Consider the following 25325-nt stretch of genomic DNA (forward strand, 5'->3'; position numbering starts at 1 on the left):
CATTCTGTGAAATGCGTGCATGTGTCCTTTTCTCTCGGACGTTCGCTGCCGTCTGCCAATCATGCAGCTGGCAACAATCCCGTGCTACCGTCTGCTTTGCCAAGCAAACACATTGTCTAAATGAGTGAGAATTTACTTTCGCCACATTGCCCAATCTGTCTTGCCCAATGTCGTGCAACAATCCACCTGGTATGCTCTGACTTCATCGGTACGCCAGGCTTGTCATTTGCATCCTTGTCTTGGTGCCATGTGCCTGGCCCGTTAGAATTTAGAGGGCCCCGACTTGGCCCCATCTCGATTCTTCTGACCAAGAAGCATGCACTGCTTCAGTGCCTGCTGAGGTGGCGGCTGCGCTGGTGAGCTGGGACCATAATGGAGATTATCCCCTGCCCAAAGCCTGGTTCTCAGGCACCGCTGGTTTCACCAAGACATTCAAGCTCGGCGACCCCGAGCACGCCTTCATCGCAGACCACAACGTGGACGGTCGCATCCTCATGCCGGTAAGATGTTTGCCTTTGCGTTGATTGAGATTGAACTCAAAGAAGTAGATTTGAGAATGTATATTTAGGCTTTCGGACAGTCTTTGCAGACCACAACGTGCACGGCCGCATCCTGATGCCTGTAAGATGCCTGGTTTGGCAGTGATTCTCAATTTGATATCAGAGCTTTAGAAAAAAGTTCTTCTTATACTCCCCTTGTTGATATTGCACCATGTCCTCATTGTTAGCACATGCGCTTTGAATCTCAAATCTGTTTGCCGATTTTGATTTCCTCCGTGCATTCATGCAGTGTTTTCAGGAGTCCTACATTGCAGGCAAACCTTACAAAGATCTCGTCAGGAGTCTCTGTGCTGAAACCTGCCATGCATTTGGCAACCAGTGCAAAATGCCAACGTCCACTGTGTGCCCTTCTCTGAGGCAGAACAGAAAAGCGGAAGATAAAGCTGAGTGTCTGCTGATGCGCGCAGGCGACCTCTTACCTGGTCACAGCATGGGAGGCGCTCGCAGCGCAGCAGGAGAAGAAAATGTCCGAGCTGCCCGTGCTGTTTGAAGACGTCAGCATAGTTCAGGCGGTGCCAGTTGCGCCCGGCGGCTCTGTGACTCTCTCGGTTGTGCTCGACGCCAGCCACGGGTTCCAGGCAAGCCCTTGCTTCTTGAACTCAAATTCAAAGGATAAGTCCAAATTTACGTTAGGAAGCTGTGCCTGTTGCCCCCAGCTGCTCTGTAAATTTACGTCCGACACAGTGCCGAAATAATGTTCTGAGCAACACAATTAATATTAAGTACGGTAGTGAATGTGCTGTTGCAGTGCTGCGTCTTCACATGCCTGCAGCAACTTTGCAGCGTCTCTCTAGCATCTCCTTATTCTTTTGCAAGGAATTGGATTATTGCATGCGCGCTCTCTTAAGGGGATACAACCTGCGATGCTTGTGCCAACTGGACAAGGGTCATCTGAAGACACGGATGGATGTTGGAACGCAGGGAGACGTGCTACTCTGAAAATCAGCACTTATTCTGCGCAGGTGACGCAAGGCGGGGACCTGATCGCAGGGGGAAAGATCTCTGTGGTCCACCAGAAGGAGGCCCCAAAGCCAGCAGCTGATGCGGCAGAGAAGGAAGAAGCGCCCGAAAAGCCGGCTGCCGAGGAGACAACCATTCAAGCTGAAACTGACGCAGACGCCGAGGCAGAGCCAACCGAGGTAATAAAATTTCAGCGAGCCTGAAGCACATTGTTGTTTGCAAACTTTTCTTTGCACCATTCAATGGCAAGGGGATCATTTCCTCCAGTCATCACAACCTGCCCCATTGCTTCATTCTCAAGAAATGACAAGAAATGACTTTTGAACAGCCCAGATCAGTAGCTCATGATCTGTCTCGTCCTGATCGTGTGCGTCTGTGTTCTTTCCAACACAAGACCGCACGTTGCTCGCTACATCGCTGCCGCGTTCAAATCTAAATGCAATCTGAAACTCGAAATCTGGCGCAGGTTGACTGGAGCCACGGCGTGCTGGACACGATGGAGGCGCCCGAATTCTACCGCCAGGTGCTACGGACCGGGATCCGCTATGGGCCCCACTTCAAAATGCTCGTCAAGAAGACCATCGACGGCTCAGCCGCCGTCCTCAGGTCTGCGTTGCTTCATTCAAAATCCGATATTTATCTGTGAAGTATTCCCAAATAATCTAGAAAGCATGTTTGTGCATGCTATCCTGCTCGGCCTGTGAAGGACAGCAGAAGGTATGGACAGCTGAGAGCAAGACAGCACGCAGACACAGGCTGCACAGAAAACATTTCTTTGGCCCAATTTATTAGGGTCGATAAAGAAGCATTACTGATGCATGTGCCGGCATGCGCGCGCAGGTGGGACGCATGCTTCATCCGCCTGCTGGACGGTCTCCTGCAGGCAGGGGCGCTGAACGCAACCGACACGCAGCTGCGAGTGCCCACAGGCATCCGCCGCCTTCTCATCAAGGATGCCAACCCAGCCTCAATCACCGGCTCAGAAGGCGCGCTGCCGATGCTTGTATGTTCAATAAAATATGTTCAGGGGAACTTATTGTGGACTCACATTTGTGGCGGGTTCAGTGCACAGGTGCGGAAAGTACTCGGTAGCTTTTGTGCTTTGCAAGAGAATCAGTCTTGTTTAGGCTGGAGCCCCGTCTCATGTGTAAGCAGGGAGGTTGTTTGGACTGGGCTCTACATGCGCAAGTGTTGTGTGGCAAGCTCTTTCAAGCCAGGCTTGCGCTGTTAGGATGGGTGCACCAGTGCATGTAGGTTGACAGCCCCTACAACACCATTCAAGGCCTGGACAGCGCTTAGCACAGCTGCTGCCCAGTCTGGGAGCACGGCAGGCAATTGTGAAACCCTCTTTCCAATAAATCGTACAAAGATCTCAAATCTAAAATTTCCTGTATTCTGTGCTGCAGTGGCGGTGGAGGTTGATTCAGTGCTGGGCCTGACAACTTGCGCCATGGCGGACATTTCTGGGGTTGAGCTTGGCGTCGCGCCCCTGAAGCCCCCCAATTTCCACACTGTTGAGCGCCAAGTCAAATTCGTGCCCTACGGCGTCCAGGCAAGCTCTTTGTTCATCCTCTTATCTCATCGTTCATGCTCATTTGTTGTGAGTACTGAGTAGCAAGTGAACCCCTCTGGTGCAAATTGGGGCCAGCACAGCACTAGATTCAGCGCTCTTTGCAGGGTTGCAAACTGAATGCTACTTGGTGGATGGGCATCCAAAGGCTTTGCGTAACTTCTCTGTCCTTCCTGAACATTGCAGACCCTCCCGTAACTCTCCATCCAAAAGTACAATGACAATGAGTGCTGCAGAAAGATGAAGTTGTATCACTGATATCCCTTTATGCTGGCAGGTGAGCGAGGACACAGAGAGGTTGGCCTACTACCGTAAGCTGGAGGGATTCCTGGCAGCCACCATCAGGCCCCACCTGGTCGCCATGCAAGCTAGTGAGGAGGGCCTGCCTGATCACCTGCAAAAGGTGTGCCCCATGCTTTTCTAATCTCTAGTTTTATATCAGATTTTAATCAATTGCTGTCTCTGCCGCTGGAAGGTTCTCCACAGCAAAGGAGAGCTTGCTTGGGCGAGAGCAGGAATAACTTTCCTGACCAAACAAGACTTCCAAGCTCTGGAACACGGGGTTGCTGCTGATCATTCATTGCAGCTCATGCTCTTTGTCAAGCACTCCCAGTGTTTCTTCCACTGTCAGCACGCCACAACGGGCAAGTTGGCTAGCAGGCCCGTGATTTGGCAGATGCATCCCCCAGAATCGCAGATACATGCTGCGAATCTCCCCGCTCATCTCTTGCGTCTACAACACACAGATAATCCTCAGCATTTTGAATCTGTTCTGCGCAGGTGTTGAAGCTGGTGAATTCGGTGCCATATGAGCCTCCGAGCGCAGAAGAGGAGAAAGCCTTCCTGGCAGAGCCATGCCACATTTTGGCCCGCCTCTACAGGGACCTGTTCAAGGACAAGGAGACTGCCAAGGCCACCCTGGCGGTACGTGCACGTTGCATTCCTGTTTTTTCGGGGAATTTTATTCTTGGTGCCAGTGGTGTATCTAGGGGTTCTGATCACGCAGAGTGATGGATTCTCCGGGTGCCTCAAGTCTGGCATGTGCATGTGCTTGCATGTGATGAAAGGATTCATTACAGACGGCAACTGATGGCTTTGCCCAGAGCAGAAAGACCGCACTCGGGTCAGAAAGCATTCAATTTCAGTTCCAGGGGGTCATATTTTCTAGGTGTTAAGCACATGCTTGCTTGACGAGTCAGCAACTCCGTAGGACCCCAACATGGCAATCGTGCAGCACTCAGGAGCACAGGGACCGTGCTCGTAATTTGAAAGCGTATTTTTTCTGTGAAAATTACATAGATTTCATTCAAACATTGACATAATTTTGCGTCTGCAGAATCCCAACATGGCGATCGTGCAGCACCCTGAGCACAACGATCTGTACGCAACCGATCTCGTTGCAAGGGGCTTTGAGAAGGAGGTGCTGATAGTCATGCTAGAGGTGGTCAGAGAGAATGTTTCCACCGACGGCTTCCGCTGCGCTGAGGTCGGCGCCGGCACCGGCGGATTCACCCGGCAGGTCAGTCATCACTCTCCTCACAGGGTTTCAGGGCCCACATGAGTCACTTGTTGACAGGTCTTCACCCCTACAGGGCTTGATATTTAGATTATAATTCTGGGTCAGTTTGTTCTATGTTTCTAGGTCTAGCCTCAACAAATAAGCAAGCAGTAGGTGCTTTGCAGACCCCATGGAGCTGCAAAATGTTTTTTTTCCACAAATGAAACGCGCATTGCACTGAATTTCCGCTGCCGGCCTTTGGTGTCAGAAGACGAGGAGCACCTGTAGAATGCTGCACTTGTGCTTGCACAGGTCGTTGGCAAGCTGATCAAGCCCAGGCGCGCATTCTTGTGGTTGCAGAATTCTCTCGAAGAGACAATCTGACGGAGGGATGTGCGATGCGCTTAGGTGATCGATGAGCTGGATCGCTGCCCCTACTCGCAGCTGCTCAAGTATGTGGCCACAGACGTGTCTGCCAGCTGGGGCGCCGCTCTCACGAAGAGCCTCAAGGTCCCGGCCCTCGAGTTCAAGGTGAGCTCATTTTCGGGTCTCTTGTATATCTTTGGGTCAGTCTGTAGGGGATACAAACTTTTATCTGCATAGGTTGTCTGCAGATGCACTTTACCCCTGTGTCAGCCTTCTGCTGCAGCTTGTCTGCAGACGCATCTGACCTCTTCGCAGGAAGAGACCTGCAATACCAGTAACAGCTGTATAAATAACGACTGACTTCCATGCCTATCTAAATTGAGTGCTTGCCTTTTTGCAGGTCTGGGATGTCAACAAGCCGGCAGGCAAAGAGCTGGAGGGCCCCTTTGACCTCATCCTGGCATCCAACGCAATTCACACCTGTGACAACATAGCAGGCAAGGTTCTGCATGGCAGGTTGCATGCAAGCACCCTTCTTGCTTTTTGCATGAGACCGCATATCTGAAGATGAAACTTTGAATACACAAGAAACATTCCCTTCCCGTGCAGCCACACCCACTGAGCGCTGCCCCGTGGCAATACCCTGGCCGGCTCTGAATCTGAGCTCAAAAATATATCATGTGCAGCGGGCTTTGGATCTCCCAATGCCCGGGACTTTTTGTGTTCGAACTTCTGGAATCCAAAATCCCAACTTTAAGTTGGAGCCGGCCTGACAAATATCACGGCTCAGCTGGCGCCGGGCGGCTCGCTGCCAAAGTTTTGTGAATTACAATGTCGTAATTTTATATTTATTTTTGTAATGCAGTGGGCCTGGCAAACATCACCGAGCAGCTGGCGCCCGGCGGCTTCCTGTTGGCGTACGAAGGGACTCGGCCGCTGCCAACCCTTGCCTGGGGCCTGGACAAGGTGACCTGGAACTTCACAGACGAGCGCGAGTACGGGCTCTGGATGAGTCCCCAGCGCTGGCATGCGCAGCTGGCAGCCGCCGGCCTAGTCATGGTCTCCGAGCACACGTCCGTTCCCAAATATGCCACCATCATCTGTTGGCTGGATTTTGTATGCACCGGCAGCGGCACTCACCCTATACCATTCTTAGACCCATCTTGAAGCTGTGCAGTCCAGTCTTTGGTTCATCTTGCATCCGTCTTGAAATCAAGTTGTGTCGACCTTTTCACGTAGATATGAAGATGCTCTTCCAAAAAGATGCTGTGATCCCAGTGCCCTGGCTCAAGTACCAAGTCGGGAGCAGGCGTGTGATGTGCAAACCCTCTTTTGCAGCACAGTAGAAAATGTTGCACATTTGCTGATATGCCGCGCAGCTGACAGCTATCTGATTTATCGTGGTCTCCGAGCACTTGTACGCTAGTAACATTTCCCCTTGCCAATTCCCCTCGCCTTGGGAGGGTTTCCAGGGAGTATATTAAGCTCTATCCAAACTGCAAAGATATTGCCAGTCCTGCAGCTTGTCTGCAGATATCTTGCAAGAACGGCATTTTATAGTCGAAAACATAATTTGTGTTTGCAGGTGCCCTGACGCGAGCAGGTGCATGTTCCTTTACCGCAAGCCGGACATGGCAGCCCGTAATGACGTAATCCTGAGGGCGCCACGTATCGGCGCGTCAGAGGCTGCCATGGACACCTGGCTGCATGACTACACTGACTCACTCGACAGCGTGGCAGGAGCAGAGCGCGGGAAGCCCGCTACGGGCGGCCCCAATGAAGAGGTAACGCCTGCACCCGACGCCGTGAGTAATCCAACTTCTCCTGGTTATTACGGGGATGACTAATGGTTAGTGTATGTCCTAATTCTGTGCAGCGCTGATGTCAGCAACGCCCATCACATGTGGGCAAGGCTCACAAGGGACAGGGGTCACAAGAATGGGATACTGAAGACCTTCCCGCAAGAGGTTGTTGGAGAAAACGAGCGCCCTGAAATCTCTGCCCTGGACCTTGGGTTTGCAAGGCTTGAAGATGAAGGCTTGAAGAAGATGACACCTAGCAGTGCTCTTGATGCTGCATGCACTGCAGGCGCCGGCTGTTTTTTCTGTACTAGCATTTAACCAGATGAATAAAGTAAACTATATCTGAATTCTTTCTTTTGACGCGCAGGAGCCGGCGGCGGCCGGCCGGCTGTGGCTGACAGGGACGCTGCAGAGCAACGCAGGAATCCTTGGGCTCATGAAGTGCGCAAGAGCCGAGCCCCGGGGCGGTGCTCTGCGCTGTGTTATGGATGCCTCCTCCAAGTACAGCCTGCACATCGGCGATAGGTGCACACAATTACTGTTTACCTTCTGTGAAGACCACAGTGGTGGGGCGTGGTAATTTAACCAGTGCCAAATATCACTGAGTCTGAGTCAGGGATGCTCTGTGCTGCCTTATGGTGCAACATGATCCCAACTGCAATACAGAACTGTCTGTTTTAATCATGTGAGCCACGTGCTCGGAGCAGGACTTTACGGACTCCGTCTCTGCTTTCCCCTTAAGCAAGCACCAATTTAATTGGTTCTGCTGATGTCACAGGCGCGGGGATGTCAGCGATGGCGATGCTGTCCTGGCGCCGCTTGTTGAGCAAGCCCGCCAGCTGGACCTGACCTTCAATGTCTTTGTGGATGGCCGCCACGGTGCCTACCGCTTTATCCCCATGCCGGTGCGGTTTCGACTTGGAATTTTGAACCAAGAATTCAAAATCAAAATCAATATAGGGTATCCCACCGCGTGTGTCAGCTCCATGCCAACTTCTGAACTTCTTTTATGTGAAGCCACCTTGGTATGTGGCGTTCTGTTAGGTGGGTGTGTTTTGCTTTCATCCTTTCAAATCTCAGTCTGCAGTCTGCATAGAGTTGGCTGCCTAATTATCAGAGTTTCCCATGCCTTAAACTGAACGCATATTTCTTCTGGTGCTGCGTGCAGGCTGACAGATGGGACAAGCTGTCAGCAAGGGCGGGGGTGCCTCAGGGCGCGCATCTGCAGGTGCAGACTTATGGAGACCTCAATTCCATGCGCTGGGTGCAGAACCTGCCTCTGCCCTCCTCAGCAGACGGCTATGTGGTCTGCGACGTTGACTACGGTGCGTTCAAAGAAAGTAAACCAACTTTCTAGGAATTTCTATTATTTAACTCCAGTGGTAACGGTGCATTCATCCCCGGCCAGTGGTTTTGTTTTAAGAGCCTGTCTGTGTTTCAAGAGTCTGCTTTCAACAGCATCGCATGCGTCTGGCACATGTGATTCACAGCTGAAAGTCAAAGATTAGTGTCATGCCTGCCGCGGCTTTACAGGCAAGTCATAACAAGCGGCCGCTGCTGCGCAGGCGCGCTCAATTTCCGCGATGTGATGCTTGCGTATGGAAAGCTGAGCCGCGACCTGATGGCGCACGGCAAGAATGGCCAGGGCGGGGGTGACTACATCGGCCTCGAATTCTCCGGCAAGGTATGAATACTGGTTCAAATCTCTTTCTTGTATTAATTTCAATGTATCTGACCCGAAGTCGACCGGCAGGGCAGACCAAATCCGTGGTTTAGGTGTTGCTGATGAGAGTCAAACACTCCTATTCTGTCCGCTACATCACAACTTGCATGGAAAGAGCAGGAAGTGTGCTTATCTCATTTTGAGACGAAGCTTTTCAAGTGCTAGAGACTCCAAGCATGCCTTCTAGCCTGTACTCACAATGTCACTTGTCATGCAGCAACGAGGGTCATTGCTCATTTGCATGCAAGCGCGTGCTGACTAGTATCAATGTTGCAGGTTGGGGAACGCCGCGTGATGGGTGTGGGCCAGAACGCGATAGCCACTCGCCTGGCGACACGTAGCGAGCTGCTATGGGACTACCCGGCTGACTGGACCGCTGCCCAGGCCGCAACCGTGCCCGTGGCTTACTGCACCGCTTACTACTCCTTACTCATGCGCGGCCGGCTCCGCCCTGGCCAGCGCGTGCTGATACACTCCGGCAGCGGCGCCGTGGGATTGGCGGCCATCGCTATCTGCCTGCACCGCGGCTGCGAGGTAAGCAGTGCTGGGTCGTTATATATTTAATCTTAATTTGGTAGAATTTTTCGTGGCTTCGGATCCTTGGCAGGTAAAGCGTGTAGATCTATTCAAAATTCAAAATGACAGCAGGGCTGCAGTCTGTGCTGAGCAATCCTGGCAAAGCTGCGTGTTCCACCTGTTTGCCACTATTTCCTTGTTTGTTTTGCCCTTGCGATTCCTGGCTAGCTACCGTAGTACGGTACAGCCACAGTTTCATTGCAGACTGCACATTTGATCATTGTTGACTGGAAAATATATATTGGCAACGGCACGACATCAGGGCTGAAGGATGTTTAATGCCGCATGCAGGTGTTTGTGACGTGCGGCTCTGCAGAGAAGAAGGCATTCCTGATGGAGAGGTTCCCGGCGCTTAAGGAAGACCACATTGGCGACAGCCGCTCTACTTCCTTCGAGGCAGTCGTCCTGCGCGCCACCAAGGGGGCCGGCGTTCACATGGTGCTCAACTCCCTGGCAGGCGACAAGCTGCAGGTAAGATTTCTGGCGCTTCAAATTTGAAAATCTGAATTCGAAAACATGAGGACTTTTGTTGGAAACAAATTTGGGTGGCTCCATAAAATTGAACTTTACTTGGCATTGTAGACTTTGGCAGTTGGCAGTGTCAGTGTAAGAGACAAAAATCCAGGCAATGGCGATGACCAGGCATTAAGCTTTTGCAATGCAAGCCGTGTATAGGGATCTAATCTGAAAATTGGGTCTGGAAAACTTTGAGCTAGCAACAAGTTTGACTACGGCACAAAGTGCCACAGGGAGAAGACTTGTCATTGTCGCAGAACAAATGATTTTTGCATGCTGTGCTTTATGTAGGGTGTGGTAATCGCCCCATTATCAAGGTCATAGAGTAAACACCCTGGAACCTGTCTGCAGGCGAGCGTCCGGTGCATTGCTAGCTACGGCAAGCTGCTGGAGATCGGCAAGTACGACATCCTGAAGGGCACCGGACTGTCCATGCGGCCACTGCTGCGCAACATCGATTTCCAAGGGATCGATCTCGACCGCGTTTTCAATGACGGCGAGGACCCCGCGCAGGTGACTAACTTCAGTCCAAAGACGAATTCCAAACATTAGGTTTAAACCCCTAAAAACATATCTCCCTGCTGCTGCTTATTATTGGCTGCAAATCATTGGCTTGCGTGTTCAATGATGGCGGAGACTCAAAAAAGAAAACTGTAGACTTAACGACGGTCCTGAGCCTAAACAAAAAAGTTAAAAAATCAGAGGCCCTTTGCTCTGCTGTCTGCTCCTGCATTCGCACTCCAGTTTTGTAACATTACAGGTCTACAGCTGCACGGCTTCTACTATTTCCATTAAGATTACTAAAGAATTGTATTTCTCATACAAGTAAAAGATATGACAAATGTAGTCTGATGTGATTGATTCTTTGGCAGCCCTGATGAATAAATCAGAGCCACAAACGTGTGTGATGCTTTGGTCTGCACAGATGGCGGAACTGAGCGCTCTTCTGAATGAGGGCATCCGCACAGGCGAGGTGCAGCCGCTGCCATTCAAGGTCTACAAGGCGGATGATGTACCTTCCGCCTTCCGCTACATGGCCTCAGGTGCGGGCCCATCATTCTTATCACCATCTCTAATTGTTTTGTAGCTCCCAGAAATCTTTGATCTTGGTACATCTCGAAGTGGCCCAATGACGGTCCAAGGACAGTCTTGAGATGACACCTCTCTTGCAACTGCTTCTTGTTTTCAGAAGAGTTTAGCAATTAGTGTCTGGGATAGGGATAGCGATGGCAACAGCAGACAGCCAACAGCAAAATTGTCTGATCAATCTTAGCATTACCTCTTCTGCTACAGCAGAACCGTCTGCCATGTGCGACTGCACATAAAGCCACACATGGAACGCATCATGCTGATCAGGAATTAGGGCCACACTGTAAATTTTATTTATTACGCCAAAAGAGTCTCCTTGTGAGTCAGAGTCCAAGCCCCTGTGTGTTTATTCCCAGGCACACATATCGGGAAGGTCCTGGTGCAGCCAACCTTAGGGACAGATGAGGTGGCTCCCTCTTCAGAGCTCAGCGCGGTGCCTCAGATAAGCTTCAGGTGAGACATCGCTCTCGCCCCTTACTCCTGTACGTCTTGAAAACTCCTTGCCAGAGCATTGTCCTGACAGTGTATTTTTCTTGTGTCAGGTAATGCTTTCCCTGCCAATACCCAAAAAACGACCCAAGTTTGTCCAAATACGCCCCAAATGTATGCTGCATGAAAGCCTGTGAGCGCCGGCAGCCTTCCATTTGTTTCGTAGCGGAGGACCAGAACTTATCAGAGACTCAGACAAACCACTGTGTGCGCATCTGAGCAACCTTTGCTATCTTGCTGCAGGCCCGACAGGACGTATGTGATCACTGGAGGACTGGGTGGCTTTGGTTTGGCGATGGTGATCTGGATGGCCGAAAAGGGCGCTCGCAATTTCGTGCTGACTTCCAAGCGAGGCATGCGCACGGGCGAGCAGGCTGCCTGCGTGCAGAGGCTGCGCGACAGCTTTGGCGCCAAGGTAATCGATCATCAGCTAATGAAATGTTGATGTAAAATACTCTGGTGCAGCAGAAATGGGGCCTTGGTCGGCTCAAGAAGGGAAGCTGGGGAGTGTGAAAGTCACTGCTTGGCTGGGGTTTTCAATATCTGCATGAGGCATTTTCTTGAGGGAATTGGTCTAGTCTGCATGACGTACCTTGCCTTCGGCAGGAAAGCATATAAAAATAACAGTAACTGGTCTTGCAAATCTGGTCTGGGAGAGGTGTGCAAGAACGGGCGAGGTGTGCAAGAACGCGCGAGCCGCAAAAGAAATCATCCAGTTGCTGCTTTACGTATCTAGTCCTAAAGATTGGGGAAAGCATGCAATTGATCCTATGCATCACCTTTCCCGTGCGTGAAGCCTGAGCAATGCATGCATGCAGGTGGCGGTGTCAACCTTGGACGTGGCAAACCTCGACGAGGCACATGCACTGATCAAGCTCGCAGACAGCCAGGCGCCTGTCGGCGGCGTTTTTCACCTCGCCATGATTCTGAGCGACCGTTTCCTGACCAACCAGGTGCAACAAATTAAAGCGCAATTACTAAAGGCATCATAAACTTCCTGGTTGTGCTCTTGGAAATTTGTACTGTCAGGAAGCCCTGGGTTGGGAGGGGAGAGCGTTTGAGCTGGGTCTAGTGCATAAAATATTTGCACTCTGGTGCGCACAGAAGTGCTTTGATAAGGGGACAGGACCTGAAAATGGGAATGCTAAGCAGGAGAAATTAGACTGTCAATTGGCGGGAAAGGAGTGTGCATGCTTGAGATGCAAATTAGCAAGGGCACAAACAGCGATGCCTTAATGGTTTAGGCAGTATGCTTGTTTGGCATGCGCTCTGGTCAGGGGACAAATTACTACGCACAAAGGGTTACTGATCAGTCCGTTTGTCTAAAACTGCAGACTGGCGAGAGCTGGCAGAAGGTGGTGGAGTGCAAGGCGCAGGGGGCGCTGCACCTGGATATGGCCTGCCAGGGGCTGACTCACCTGGAGCACTTTGTCATGTTCAGCTCCTCGGTTGCGTGGGCCGGCAACAGAGGTGCGCCACTGTTTTGAATTCGATTTCAGATACAAATGCGAATTTGGTGACGGTGGAACGTCGGCAGTATGCTTTGACAGACAGAAGAAGTGGCACCCTTTACGCTAGGCTAGAGGAGGCATGTTTCATACGCTCGTATATAAACATGGGTATTGTTTTAGGGGTGATGCACTGTACAACCCCGCAGCAGCCTGATATTTCCATATCTGACCTTTACAATGAGTGGTGGCAGGACGCATGCAGTTTGTTGGCATGATGCTACCAGAAAGTATTGAGTGTTGTGAGACTGACTCTCCTTTTTGCAGTCTGGCAATCACTGCAGTTCTGAAGAAAGGGGAATTTTGACACCCCGAACTTGAATTTTGCAGGCCCTGTATTTGAACGGAATCTTGAATCCTGCAGGCCAGGGCAACTACGCGTGGGCAAACATGGTTGGCGAAATGCTGTGCAAGTCGCGCAGGAGAGTGGGTCTGCCAGGCCTCGCCATCTCCTGGGGCGCAGTGGCCGGTGTTGGGTACATCGAAGAGATCCTGCAGGTGAGTCATGATCCTTGCACCTGCCCATTCAATTACCTTCGTATTTACGACTATTCAGCACTAATCGTCTTTGCAAAAATATGACCTGATATGCACTGACATGGAGTGAATCACGGTGATCTCAGCAAGCCATGCAATCAGTAGGCGATTTCATGCGAGGTTGTGACTTCGTTGCCTGTTTCTGAAATGTGGGCGCCACTTTTCGTCTGCTGGAAAACTGCAGCCTGCTGTGGGCGGAATGACAGCGGGCGTTTTTGATTGGTACTCGTTGTATCATCACTTGTTTGCTTGAAAATTCAGGGCAAGATCATCGGACGCAAGTTTGAGATCAATCCGCCGCAGCCGATCGAGGACTGCCTCGTTGCTCTGGGCAAGTTCCTCTGCGGAGGCCCTTGCATCGGCTCCATGATGGTGCGTATACATTGTCTCTTTCAGAAGCTCAGCAGAAACAAATGTCTCTTTATCGCCATAAAGGCACAGAAGTACTCTTGGAACAAAATCAAGAAATTGTCAATGTGAGGTCTGCATTGGACTTTCCTTGAGAAAGGAAGGCGCTTTTTACATCTGTTGGCTGAACCCCGTACCCAAAATATACCCCTAGACCCTAAAAATAAGCCTGTTAGCTAAGAAGAGTGGCTCTGTGCAGGGCTGCAATGCCACTCTGAACGAGCTGTACAGCAACACCGGCGGTGACAGTGACAAGGTAAGAAATACCCCAACACTACTTTTCCCCTATGTCTTCACTTTTGTATGTTTCCGTTCCAGTTTCTTGCCTGCGCAGCCGCCGTCAGTGCGCTGACCAGTTGCCCTTTTCAAACATCGTTGCTGGGGGCTTTGAACTTCTATCGACCTTGAAGAGAGCTGTCCGGTGTGGCTCAGACTACACACGTGCGCATGTGTCAGGGCCTTGTCCCATGTGTATATTTCCAGAGAAAAAGAAACCAGAAAAAAATATCTGAGAAAATATTCCAAAAAGCAAGTTCAATCGACTTCAAATCCTGGCAGGGCCTGGTGGCGTCGGTGCTGGGGCTGATGGGCCTGAAGGAGGGGGAAGTTGGAGAGAACGACAGCCTGGCAGATCTGGGCCTGGATTCCCTGCAGCTGGTCGAGATCCGCTCCAAGGTCCAGACCGCCATCGGACGGCCTCTGCCTCTTGAGCAGGCATGCACTCGTAGCCCTGCACTGTTATACCTTCATTCCCCTTCATTGAGCTGCTAAGTGGACAGACTTCCCGCCAAAATTGTCACTTGTAAACTTTTGAATTGTAGTTCTGGCCTTGTGCAGTACCAAGAAGTTGCAGATGTCAGGCTTCTGTGGAGAGTGTGGGTCTTTGGGAGATGTGCAAGAGTGGGCATCAGCGATATCCCTGCATCCTTTGGTGTGCAAGTCAGCGCTATGGTATATTGTTTCAATGACGGGTGGATGACTCCTTTCAATGACTGATTGCAGATCGGGACGCTGACCCTCGCGGGCCTGAGGGAGTTGGCCGAGGAGGCCGGGGAGTCGAAGACCGCGCCAGCTGAGGCGACCGAGCCGTCGGCCGCTGAGGAGCCACAGGGAGCTGCCGCAGAAGCCGCCCTGAAGCTTCCCGCTGATGACACGCGCCCCAGCACCCCGCCGCAAGAGAAAGAGGAGATCGCCCCGCGCACTCCTGACCGCCAGAGCCTGCCCACTATTCCCCGTCCGCCATCGCCGACTGCGCTGACAACTCCGATTGTGGCCAAGCCAGTCAAGGTGCGACTGGCATGCACAACACGCGCAACGGCTGATCTCAGCAGTGCAGCTCAACCTAGGGCAGCATGCATGTATCGAGTTGTTCGGCTGCCAATTAGCCGATAACACTGGCTAGCCGTCACTGTCAAGCGCTCGCAGCGGCATGGAGACATTTCTTCTCGTTCGCTCATTCCCTGCAAAATGTAATACACAGAAACTGGAATGCTGCGCGCCACAGATTTGCAGCACCGTCTGGGTGTCTCAACTCTGGTCTGACTTCTGCAGGCGTACGAAGGGAAAAGGCCGGTTCGCAGCCCATCAACGGACTCTGCCTTTGACTCAGAGATCCCGATCCCGGCCGTTGCGCCAAAGTCCGCCGCGCAAAAAATCGCCCCGGGCCCGGCCCCCGCCGCAGTAACGGCGGCCGCCGCAGCCGCCGCCCATGAGCGCCCCTGGCAGCGTGAGGCCAAGTGGGCCGTCTCAACTCTCATCGGCATTCTGTACATCGGTGCGTGTACCTCCAAACCACCCTGCACAGAATTCTTGGGAAAATATGAAGGATTTTGCCTGCAACATTCTATGGCATGCTTCTCTCACATGTCAAAAAGTGCTGAATGCTGTCGCATTGCACCGGATTGGCCCGAAGGATCCAATTGAAGTTGAAGAGTACCGTACCTTGGATTACAATTCACAAATAATTCCATCTCATCTTCGCATGTAAGCATGGCCAGCAGTTATTCTGCAGTCCCCTGCTTCGCCGGCAGGCTTGGTACAGGCCTGTCGTGGCCGCTTTCTATTTTGCAGCTATCAATTCTGCATGCATGACTGACTTTATGACGCATGGGTGTGTCACAGGATCCGTGCTCATGTCCGTGGGAGTTCCCTGCTTCGCCGCCGCCGCTGGAGTCGGAACGAATCTGGGCATCTGGGCGGCTCTGCCGCTCATTCCTCTTGTCTGGTTGGCGCTCGGATTCGGCCTCTGCTTTGCATGCGTGCTGACCAAGCGCATATTTGGACCTCGACTGTCCCCCCGCCACCCCATCAAAATGTTCTCCGGCGACTTTGCTCGCTGGTGGCTGGTGAGTGCTCAACTTCGAACTTGAATATTGTAATTTTAGACCATATTCTGTTTCTCGGTGCCTTCATGCCAGCTCAAGAAGATGGTCTGCAGTGCACTTGCTGTTTGAGCGATGCTGGCTGGTGCATGTGGCTGCCCTATGCTGAGTCTTTACCTGCACTAAGGGCTTGCTGGATGTGTCTGCTTGTTTATGGGTAAAGCATTACTGTGAGGCACTACAGCAGCTGTTGAGGGAAGAATTCAAACCTGTGTTCATTGCTGCAGGTGAACAGGATGGTGGGCGTGACAACAATGATCTTTGCCGACCAGCTGCGCAGCACAGGCTTGCTCGTCTCCTGGCTGCGGGCAATGGTACAAACCGCTACCATCTGCTTTCCTGCCACTGGCATGTAGAATACTCACGCCACACAAGCCGGACTTGTCTTGGCGCCTTGTTAATTTCCCTGATTTACTGCCAGCCTCAACAATTGTGCAACCCAGCATGCTGTGCAATGCCTCAACCGGCAGCCTGCCCTATTAGATGATTAGGATCCCTCCCTGTAGGGTTCTAGAGGTTATGGGGATACTAAAGAAGGTTTAATATTCATTATTCTTTATTTTGGCCGTGCAGGGGGCGCACATCGGGGAGAATGTTGTGATCGACACCCTGGACGTGACTGACTTTGACCTGATCAGCATCGGAGACAACGTGGCGATCGGTGAAGGCGCCACGGTCATGGGCCATTACTACAAGGGCGGCTTCTTGCACTTTGACGAGGTGATGCATGCCTCACAATAACACTTAACCTTACATGCACAGTGGTAAAGTATGTGGCAGCCTTCACATGGGTCTTGTTTGCAGACGCACCTTGCCCCTGGCAGGAACAGCGTGTAATGGTAACAATAATGATGACACATAAACCATAGCTTCCGGCTGGCGGAGGCTGGTATAAGTACTGAGCACCGTGGCTCTTGCTAACACTAGGCGCGTCCTGATTTTTTGGAAGCGTTTGGCAGCAGCTTGTCTGCAGATGTACCCTCTTGGCAGCTGAAGCATGTAGCAATAACAGTAATATCAATGATAATCTTAATAAAAATATGAACCCTATGTGGTAAAGGGGGTATAAACATTGAGCACAGTTCCCACAAACGAGCGGGTAAAATTGAATGAATTCACCCAGCGATGGGATTCTGATAGCTTTGAACTGCGGCCCGTTTTCGCAGGAAAGCCTTTTCGCAAGGTTACCGGTAATATTTCTAATATGACAAATGTTTGCATCTGCAGGTGGTCATTGGGGACGGGTGCCGGCTGGACCCTTTCAGCCTGGCAGGCCCGGGACTGACTCTGCTCAAGGGAGAGCAGCTGCCGGCGCTCGCCACAAAGCCTCGCAAGGCCGCCCCCGTCCGGAAGACAAAGGGACCGGCAGCTGCCGCGCAGCAGTCGCCGCATATGGCTGAGGCACTGGCTCTCATCGAGAGCCCTGCTGTATCGGCGACTGCCCACTCCCTGCTGCAGGCGAGTCAATAAGTCAGATTCCTACATTTAAAATCGAGTCAAGTCAAACTCCAACAATTTAGAGCCAAGTTTTGAACCAGACATACTGTGAGGAATGGGAATCGGGCCCTCGAGCATTGGAAATCCAAAGCACTGCAACACTTGCGCAGATCCAGATTTGAGCGATCTCTCCATTATGAGCAATCTGCAGAGATGGCCTTCAAAAGTGGCAGGCAAATGTGGCATTCTGAAGCAATCTCCTGTATTCGACCTGGTTGCGAGATTGCATTGCATCACCAATCCTGGTCACTGCACTTTCCACAGACCCAGCACTGAGCAAGTCATCGGCAAGAGAACGGCCGATAATCACAGGCAAAACATGGCCAACGTTCTGTGCTGCACAGGTCGCGGGCATGTACACTATCGCCCTGGTGACGGCGCCTGCGGTCTACTCAGCGCTGTTTGTCATCGCCCGCACGATGGCGTTCCTGGGACTCCAGCTTCCCTTCATGACTTCCCCTGCCGTCTACGCTGTCGCCGCCCTGACCGCCATGGTCTCCCCGCTCTTCATTCCCATGCTCTTCCTGGCGCTGCCGGTAAGTGGCTCAGCTTTCCAGCACCATATTATCAACGGTCATGAAGTAGGGTACATCCTGTGAAGTCCATGCTCTTCTTGGCACTGCCGGTAAGCGTATTCTCACAGCATCTCTGCACTCCACCCTGTCGAATATTGATGAACTTAAAGATTGAATCATGAGCTGTTTTGCAGGCCGAGGCCGGGGCTCTGGCAGCACTCCTTCACCCGGCAACGGCGCTTCTGTTCGTGCCCCTTGTGCCTGTCGCCTACGTCATCTTCGGCGTACTGCTGTGCGCTGCCATGGTCGCCATCAAGTGGGCCGCTCTGGGCCGTGCCAAACCTGGCACTCACAGGTGGGGTCTTCATCCCGAGTGACTCATGAATCCTGACATCACATTGACTTCCTGAATTGCACGTTTTTGCAAAGGAAGTGTAGGATTCGTGCTGAGATCAGGGAGTACAACCTTACCATGATGTGGGTATGGTTTGGACCCTTGCGCTCTCCTCAAACGGAAGTCACTTCACGGGCTTGCATATACATGCTTGCCATGGTGGCATAGGTGTGCTCTTGGTGCCCTATCCTCAGGCTTCCTGTCACTAGACAGTTTCAGTGGTCCTTATACCCACACACTGCCAGGATACTGCATGACTTCTTCGCTGAGAAGAGAGTTGTCTTTGCTGAGTGTTGCGCACGAGAAGAAAGCAACAGATACTTGTATCTAAGAGCAATTACGCGATGGCTGCAGGCGGCTGTCGGAGTATGGACTCCGATTCTGGCTGGCCCAGAGAGCGGTCGAGATGGGCTATAAGCGTTTCGCCATCATGTGCATGTGAGTCATCCCTCCTAAATCGACAGAAAATGTTCTTTCAATGATATGTGATAGGTATACTTTATTTCATTCCCTTTTGCTTGCTTTCACTCCCCAGCAGGGCCAATAACTCATCGCCTTGTTTCTGTCTCAGCATAAGTCAAATTGCTTTCTCAAGCACAATCTCCTCTCCTGTCAGAGAAGCCATACATGCAGCAAATCTGGCTGCTTCCAGGCACCGTATTTGTGTTTTTTCTTGAAATTTGAATTTAGATTTTGAAGATGATGATGGCATGCAGGGGCACATGGGCGATCAATGTGTACCTCAGAGCCATGGGCGCCAAGATTGCAAAGGAGGTCAACATCCGCTTCGGCAATATGATGCTCACCCCAGACATGCTCGACATTGCCGAAGGGTGAGGAACGCATTACTTCATATGATGTCAGGGTTAGGGGGCGTGATGCAGGGTTACGGTGCTTATCTTCAATGTTGCTCCGGCTCTCACTGTTGTACTGCCCTTACTTGCCTGAAAAGAACTTTGCGCATGTTTAAAAGCTTCTCATGCAGGGTATAAAAGCTTGCAGTGCTGCAAGCTTGCATATACATGCGCAAGGCGCATTCTGAGTGCAGCTAAACTGGTGCTTGATATAAAAATTTGCAGGGTGCACATCGGCGATACGGCCAACATTTTGACTTCCAGGGCGCTGGACGCAGACCGAGTCCTCGTTGGCAAGGTTGATATCGGGCAGCAGGTGCGCTTGCACTGCCATAATATTAAAAACTTAAATGCAAATTTCTGACAATTGATATTTGCTGTCTTGTGACCCCTGAACCCTAATAGCTGCACCCTGAAACCCCTGGAAATGTATACGTCCACCCTTATTTCATGCAAGTTGCGCCCCTTTTCAGCGCCCGCGTCAAAGCCGTTTGCACTCTTGAGCTTTATGCGTCCCATTTGAACACTTATATGTAAATTCAAATTTGATTTTTAGGGTTTAGGGTTTAGGGTTTAGGGTTTGTTTCATGCAGGCCTTGCTGGGATTGGCGTCCGTGCTGTGCCCAGCAACTCGGGTGGGCAAGGGAGTTGTGTTGGGAGGACAGGCCTCGGCTGAACCAGGCGCTGACCTCATGGCTCAGATGCTCTACTTTGGAACACCCGCCACTGCCCTGGTCAAGACCACCGTCCGCCTGGGGGTAAGCACCCTTGCAAATCTATCGAATTGCACTATGCAGCTACAATGGCGTTGTGTCCTTGTGTAATTTGCCCGCCGCACTCATTCCCTTGTTGCCTCAATGTCATTGCAAATGTCATTGCAAATCGGCAGCTCTCGGCTGGTCCTTGATTGCAGCGACTTCCTCATATACAGATGCCCTGTGCAAGTGGCATTGCCCACATTTTCTTCTGGAGCCTGCTTTGCAGCTTGTTCAAGGTACCTTGTCAAATTTCTACCAGTTACATGAGTGTGCTGCTTGCAAATGCACAGCTTTAGCTACGAACAGGTCCAGACATCCCAATACATATTACATGAAATGAAAGGCCGGTGCGCCTGCACATGTATGCCGCCCCTTCAAAATCAAAACTCAATTGGCTCATGCAGAATATTTGTATCTATCTCAGGTGATGGACCCGGCAACGACTCCCGGCGAGAAGCTGCGCTTCGCGGTTGCTCCCCTGCTGCAGCCGCTGCTCGCATTCCTGGTCGTCACAATTGCAGCGCATGCCGCCTCAATTCTGGCAGCGGCCGTCGCGGCTTTGGCTCCTTCTCCCAACGTGGCTCTGGCGCTCGCACCGCTTGTTTACACTGCCTTCGGGGCAGGCCAGGTGACTCACCTTTTGGTGGATGACTAATCATGATTACTGGCTCTAAAAGCCTGGAAGCACTTTCCTGCGTGAGCTTTAAATTTGTTGAAAGCTGCTGGGCAGGTTGAAGGAGGGCTAATCTCACCTTGTCAGTCAAAATGTTGGTTTGTCTTCTGAGAGGGATTCCCTGTCCTCTAGAGCATTGTCCAAATTGTTTTCCTACTGCTATGGCATTGCTCACTGGCCCCGCCTTCTCACAGCCTCCATGGTTGCTGCATATCCTGCTCAAGCGTTTGGATTTGCATTCCTGATTGAGTGTATCTGTGTGCTGCAGATTCTTTTGATTGCTGGGTGCAAGGCCCTCCTGGTGGGCAAGCTGCAGCCTGGAAGGGTGTGGAAGAAAAACGAGGCCTTCAATCTGCAACGCACCCTTGTGCTCATGAGCCAAATCCCCCTCAGCCACACCTTTGTAAGCATCTCTTTCCCTCATGTTTCAATTATAATTCCTCTTTGCTTTGTGACAGTCAATCGTGTTCAGCTTGACAGCTCAGTCTTCTGCTCTTTCAAAGGAGACAAGCTTACATGAGGTACAGAGAACAGCGTGCCTGTTGGCATTCTCAGAAAAGGTGCTAATAAGTATGTTTGGGTGACTGGTGCAGGCTGAGGCAATCAGGGGCTCGTTCTGGCACAATGTCTCTGGCCGCATCTGGGGCATGACTGTTGGGAAAGAGGTGGTTTTAGACTCATGGTAAGCCGCCAGCAGCCTTTTGGAAATCTTCTTGTCACACACTTGCTGTGATTTAATTTTTTATGGGGTTCTTCAACAATTAGAGCCCTGTATGGTACTATGCTTTGCCACTTTACGTGCTCTTGAAAAGAAATGCGCTTTCAAACGTCTCTGGTTACGTCTGTCATGTGCATGCTGCGCGTTCAGCAACCTTTTTGCATTGCAACTAGGCATGCAAGCGCCTTACTTATTAGGAGGGTTACCACTGCTTTACCAATGATGACTAACCCACACTTTTCTTCTGTGCACGCAGCATGGCGCACAACGATTTTGACCTGCCCCTGGTCGAAGACAGAGTCATTGTGGGGCGCAACGCGATTGTGTTCTGCCACCTGGGTTTATATCGCAAGAACGGGCAGCTCGTTATCCACCAGGACAAATCAAAGTTTGGCAAAGACAGCATAATCGGAGCACGCTGCACCACGCTGCCGGGTTATGACCTGCCTGCCAGCCAGGCGCTCCCCCCCCTGCAGCTCGGCGGCGACGGTCTGTAGGGAGGAATTTGAATTCGTTCGAATTTGAGTTCGTCCAAATTTGAATTCTTCCAGATTCAAAATCAAAATTGCTGTTCAATAAGCTTTGTGAGCCTGGGAAGGGAACTTCCCTGCAGCTTGGTGTGTGGAAGTGGCAATGTCTCCGAGAAAATGAGGGTTGAGAATGAAAGGAAAACTGGCTCCACGAGGGTGCACTCTAGTGGGCTTGCATGCACCACTTAGGTCAATGACTCTCTTTAGAAGTACGCATGGACCACAAAGCAATGCAGCCTTCCTGAGTTCTGGAGATTTGAAATTCTTTACCTGTGTACCATCGTTTCATAGCCATGCCAGGCAGTGCCTTGAATGTCTTTCGGTTCGAAAAATGTGTCCGCGCGTACATCTGGCATTTAGGCTGCGTGTACGTGAAGCACAGAGGCTTTTGGGGGTTGCATTCGGATGCATTTCTTTCATGAATTTCTTTCCCGCTGCCAACGCAGCCATTTGGTGCACTGTACATTGCATTCAGTGATGGGTGCAGAACGCTCAGCAACGATCAAGTTTAATTGAAAAGAGTGTTGTGTACCTCCTGAATCTAAGCTTAAAGTCCCAGTGTATTTCTTAGGAGTTTCATTTTCCTTTCTTAAAACTGGTGTAATCATACACACTGTAATCATGCAGACGTTTAAAAACCTTCCAACTCGAAACTTGGGAGACGATCCCTTGTTCTCAATCGAGTCAGTGGCCATGCACTGTTCTGTGCTGAGTCAGAGTCGTGCAGTTGACAATAATCCACTTGAGGCTCGGATTGCTCTATGCTATTGTACTCTAAATGGTGACTCCCCCGTCAGCAAAATTCAGCCAAATGCTCAGATCCTGGGATGGGGTTTGCGCACCGCAGGGTCTGCTTCCTCGTGTCATCTGACGGATTCACTCTCGGGAAAGAAACTTTCGGGAATTATAAAGTGCATGTCTCGCAATCCTTCACAGTGCAGCCTACACTCGCTAATGCAGCATCCGACCAGGCGAATGAGTTCGACGTTCTGATCTTGAGTCGTGTAATGCCACAGCACAAGCCCTCTAAATTAACGTGAGCGCCCCTTCTACCGATCAAGCTTCCTCATAACAACAGACTGGATGAGGATTGTTGCGTTGAAATACCTGGTTTTTCTGCTGACATTCCTCGTAGGGTTTTCCTGTTCCGGAGACTTCTGTCCGTGCTTCAAATACATTGACTGTGGTCGGTTCTTCGGTGCAGGGTGGGCTCCAAGCCACCTACAGACATGCAAGCCTCAGCTTTCCACCTCAGCCATTCTTCAATATCTCCATTGGGATTACAATGGCAATTTGAATTGCACAACTTCCCATCTGGTATAGAGCATGGCCTCACCGTCTGGATGCTCCTGCCTCAAGATGGCCTACACCCTCGCAAGCAGTGACTCTTTTGAAGTGCAGTTTGGCCGCTGCTGCCTGTCCTGTAGGAAGCGCTTTAGCTCCTCGCGGCTGGCTGATGCCCTGAGCCTGAACCCCTTCCAGCGATTTACGATGTCCTCTGCGGCTGCCTGACTGCTCAGCTGTCTGCGGCTAATGCCTGCCTGCGCTGGCTGCGGAAGGCTAGCGGGTGCTGGTGCTGGCGGCTCGGCAGCCGATGGAACTGCCTGGATCTGCACTGCAGCTGCTGGGCTGGCTTTCCTTGTCTCTAGCCCGCTTGCTTGCAAGTCCATCGCAGCCAAAAGGGTCGCGTACAGGCCAGGTACGATTAAGCGCAGGCTGTCGGAGATGTGGGTGAAGGAGATTCGCTAATTAAGCGGCCTCGTCGTAAAGACCACTGTTGATGTGGTCCCATCTGTCTGTTGGTGAGTCTGCAGCAATGACATCTGTTTGCGACGCTTGCAAGCTCGCCTGTCAGCACGCTGCTTCTCCACGGATTTGAATTCTCCATCTGCGGTCAGCACAAATTATAAGTTTGTGCACCAATCGGGCTTTCACTTCTTCTGACATATTTGAAAGGCACGGCACAGAGGTCTTCCTGTCAAGTATAGTGAAGCCTGCAAAGTGACTGTAACGTACCTACTACTCCCTGATACTTGAGGTTCTGAGCTCTGTCATCGTCGGGCAGGCTATCCTTCGCTGCAGCAAATCAATCCCCACAGCATTTGTGGGTGGTGATGTTCCACAGCTCCGGGTATTTTTCTGTGGTACCACGGAGATGATAGTAATTGTTATCATAGGATAATGCTCCCGCCTCCTCCCTACCCAAGCAGCTCTGATGAAAATACCTTGCACCCGACTCGATGGCATTGCAACCAGTAAAAGCTATCCTCGTCTGCTCATTCGATACCCAGTCTGCTATGACATCACGGCCATCCTCGTCCGTGGTCACACCTTCTATCTAGAATTTCACAAGGAAAGCAGAACCTATGCAACGGGTAAGGCGCTCTGTACGTGTGCTATTGGGGATGGGCTTCTCTTTATTACTGTGACATACGAAAAAAGGCATCTCGAGATGCTAAGAGGCATTTCCGGAACTCAAGCTCATCAACAAAGAGTTTTCTGTTCATACGGTAATGTAGGAAAGCTTTTGTTTTTAGTACGCCCAATACTGAAGGGGTGCAGAAGGAGGGTGGGCCCAATGTGTTATGGCCTGCCCATATTCCAAATCGATGAACATAGATAGAGTATTTGAGTGGAAAACTGCCCTCCCAATCCCCATGTGCGTACCACACTAGTTCCAACACAGGTGCTATACTGCGAGGGAATCTAACGCCCTAGATGACACATGTGCCAAAAATCTACTAATGCAGTAGCACATTCATCTACTAAAGTAGTAGATTCAGACTACCCGGATGCCCTAGCAATGAAATATGATTCAGCAATCTGCTGAGGGGGTCTCTGTGGTATGCAGGCATTCATGTGGGCTTGTATGCAACAGGGAAAATGTCCATTGGCAAGCTGAGGCAGTAGGTGGAAGTCAACCTGATTGCACAAGTATCAGTAATCCAGGCAAGCACCAAAGCATGCAGCAAATCAGCTGCAATCTGATGATCTTGCGAATTGAAAATAAAGCAAATTTTGAACACAGGAAGCTCAGAGCATGGACGTTGCATAATTCATGTGAAAAGGTGGACAGTTGTCAGATCAGATGTCCTAGGGAAAAGCACGACCGGGTATTTATATGCTTTCATGGTTTAGGAAACCTCTTTTTCTCAGTCCGGCTGGCGGGAGGCAGCACATACTCAACACTGTGCCCACACTCAATTTGGTCATCTTTGAACCAGGCGAGTCCAGCAAGGAACATGATTATGGCAGCCTTTACCTCAGGTAAAGGCTGCAGGCTGCAGCTATTCTGCAGACACACCTTGCCCCTGACAGGAATAGCGATACACTGATTCCTGACATTATCTTGTTATCTGAAATTGGCCCTGCTGTGCGCGCAGGCGTTTCTGCCACTGCCCGG

General features: G+C 51.2%; 2 protein-coding genes across 2 annotated transcripts in view; one reads left to right on the forward strand and one right to left on the reverse strand.

Moving 5' to 3' along the window:
• The window catches only part of COCSUDRAFT_44339 (hypothetical protein), a gene marked incomplete at both ends in the record, with an annotated part of 31029 nt that extends 9140 nt beyond the window's left edge, over nucleotides 1–21889 (forward strand). Inside the window, 45 exons of the mRNA XM_005644425.1 lie at nucleotides 331–500; nucleotides 968–1054; nucleotides 1523–1699; nucleotides 1987–2126; nucleotides 2361–2592; nucleotides 3368–3493; nucleotides 3871–4014; nucleotides 4427–4609; nucleotides 4997–5119; nucleotides 5355–5436; nucleotides 5820–6027; nucleotides 6540–6759; nucleotides 7124–7281; nucleotides 7535–7661; nucleotides 7925–8081; nucleotides 8322–8440; nucleotides 8756–9013; nucleotides 9347–9526; nucleotides 9923–10084; nucleotides 10497–10614; nucleotides 11017–11113; nucleotides 11393–11564; nucleotides 11968–12102; nucleotides 12484–12619; nucleotides 13022–13155; nucleotides 13456–13566; nucleotides 13802–13858; nucleotides 14161–14277; nucleotides 14440–14541; nucleotides 14605–14889; nucleotides 15154–15376; nucleotides 15724–15947; nucleotides 16211–16297; nucleotides 16557–16703; nucleotides 17211–17327; nucleotides 17825–18016; nucleotides 18190–18350; nucleotides 18744–18827; nucleotides 19106–19222; nucleotides 19469–19559; nucleotides 19909–20001; nucleotides 20426–20629; nucleotides 20943–21077; nucleotides 21268–21356; nucleotides 21649–21889. Coding sequence (XP_005644482.1) covers nucleotides 331–500; nucleotides 968–1054; nucleotides 1523–1699; nucleotides 1987–2126; nucleotides 2361–2592; nucleotides 3368–3493; nucleotides 3871–4014; nucleotides 4427–4609; nucleotides 4997–5119; nucleotides 5355–5436; nucleotides 5820–6027; nucleotides 6540–6759; nucleotides 7124–7281; nucleotides 7535–7661; nucleotides 7925–8081; nucleotides 8322–8440; nucleotides 8756–9013; nucleotides 9347–9526; nucleotides 9923–10084; nucleotides 10497–10614; nucleotides 11017–11113; nucleotides 11393–11564; nucleotides 11968–12102; nucleotides 12484–12619; nucleotides 13022–13155; nucleotides 13456–13566; nucleotides 13802–13858; nucleotides 14161–14277; nucleotides 14440–14541; nucleotides 14605–14889; nucleotides 15154–15376; nucleotides 15724–15947; nucleotides 16211–16297; nucleotides 16557–16703; nucleotides 17211–17327; nucleotides 17825–18016; nucleotides 18190–18350; nucleotides 18744–18827; nucleotides 19106–19222; nucleotides 19469–19559; nucleotides 19909–20001; nucleotides 20426–20629; nucleotides 20943–21077; nucleotides 21268–21356; nucleotides 21649–21889 — 6722 coding nt within the window. The remainder of the gene's footprint in view (nucleotides 1–330; nucleotides 501–967; nucleotides 1055–1522; nucleotides 1700–1986; nucleotides 2127–2360; nucleotides 2593–3367; nucleotides 3494–3870; nucleotides 4015–4426; nucleotides 4610–4996; nucleotides 5120–5354; nucleotides 5437–5819; nucleotides 6028–6539; nucleotides 6760–7123; nucleotides 7282–7534; nucleotides 7662–7924; nucleotides 8082–8321; nucleotides 8441–8755; nucleotides 9014–9346; nucleotides 9527–9922; nucleotides 10085–10496; nucleotides 10615–11016; nucleotides 11114–11392; nucleotides 11565–11967; nucleotides 12103–12483; nucleotides 12620–13021; nucleotides 13156–13455; nucleotides 13567–13801; nucleotides 13859–14160; nucleotides 14278–14439; nucleotides 14542–14604; nucleotides 14890–15153; nucleotides 15377–15723; nucleotides 15948–16210; nucleotides 16298–16556; nucleotides 16704–17210; nucleotides 17328–17824; nucleotides 18017–18189; nucleotides 18351–18743; nucleotides 18828–19105; nucleotides 19223–19468; nucleotides 19560–19908; nucleotides 20002–20425; nucleotides 20630–20942; nucleotides 21078–21267; nucleotides 21357–21648) is intronic.
• A 1397-nt stretch (nucleotides 21890–23286) lies between these two features.
• On the reverse strand, nucleotides 23287–23592 carry COCSUDRAFT_58175 (hypothetical protein; the record flags this gene model as incomplete). The annotated part of the gene is made up of 1 exon (XM_005644426.1): nucleotides 23287–23592. One exon carries the CDS (start codon nucleotides 23590–23592, stop codon nucleotides 23287–23289), a length of 306 nt encoding a protein of 101 aa, XP_005644483.1.
• Between the last annotated feature and the right edge of the window lie 1733 nt (nucleotides 23593–25325).

This window comes from Coccomyxa subellipsoidea, assembly GCF_000258705.1.
Source record: "Coccomyxa subellipsoidea C-169, whole genome shotgun sequence".
Lineage (NCBI taxonomy): Eukaryota > Viridiplantae > Chlorophyta > Trebouxiophyceae > Coccomyxaceae > Coccomyxa > Coccomyxa subellipsoidea.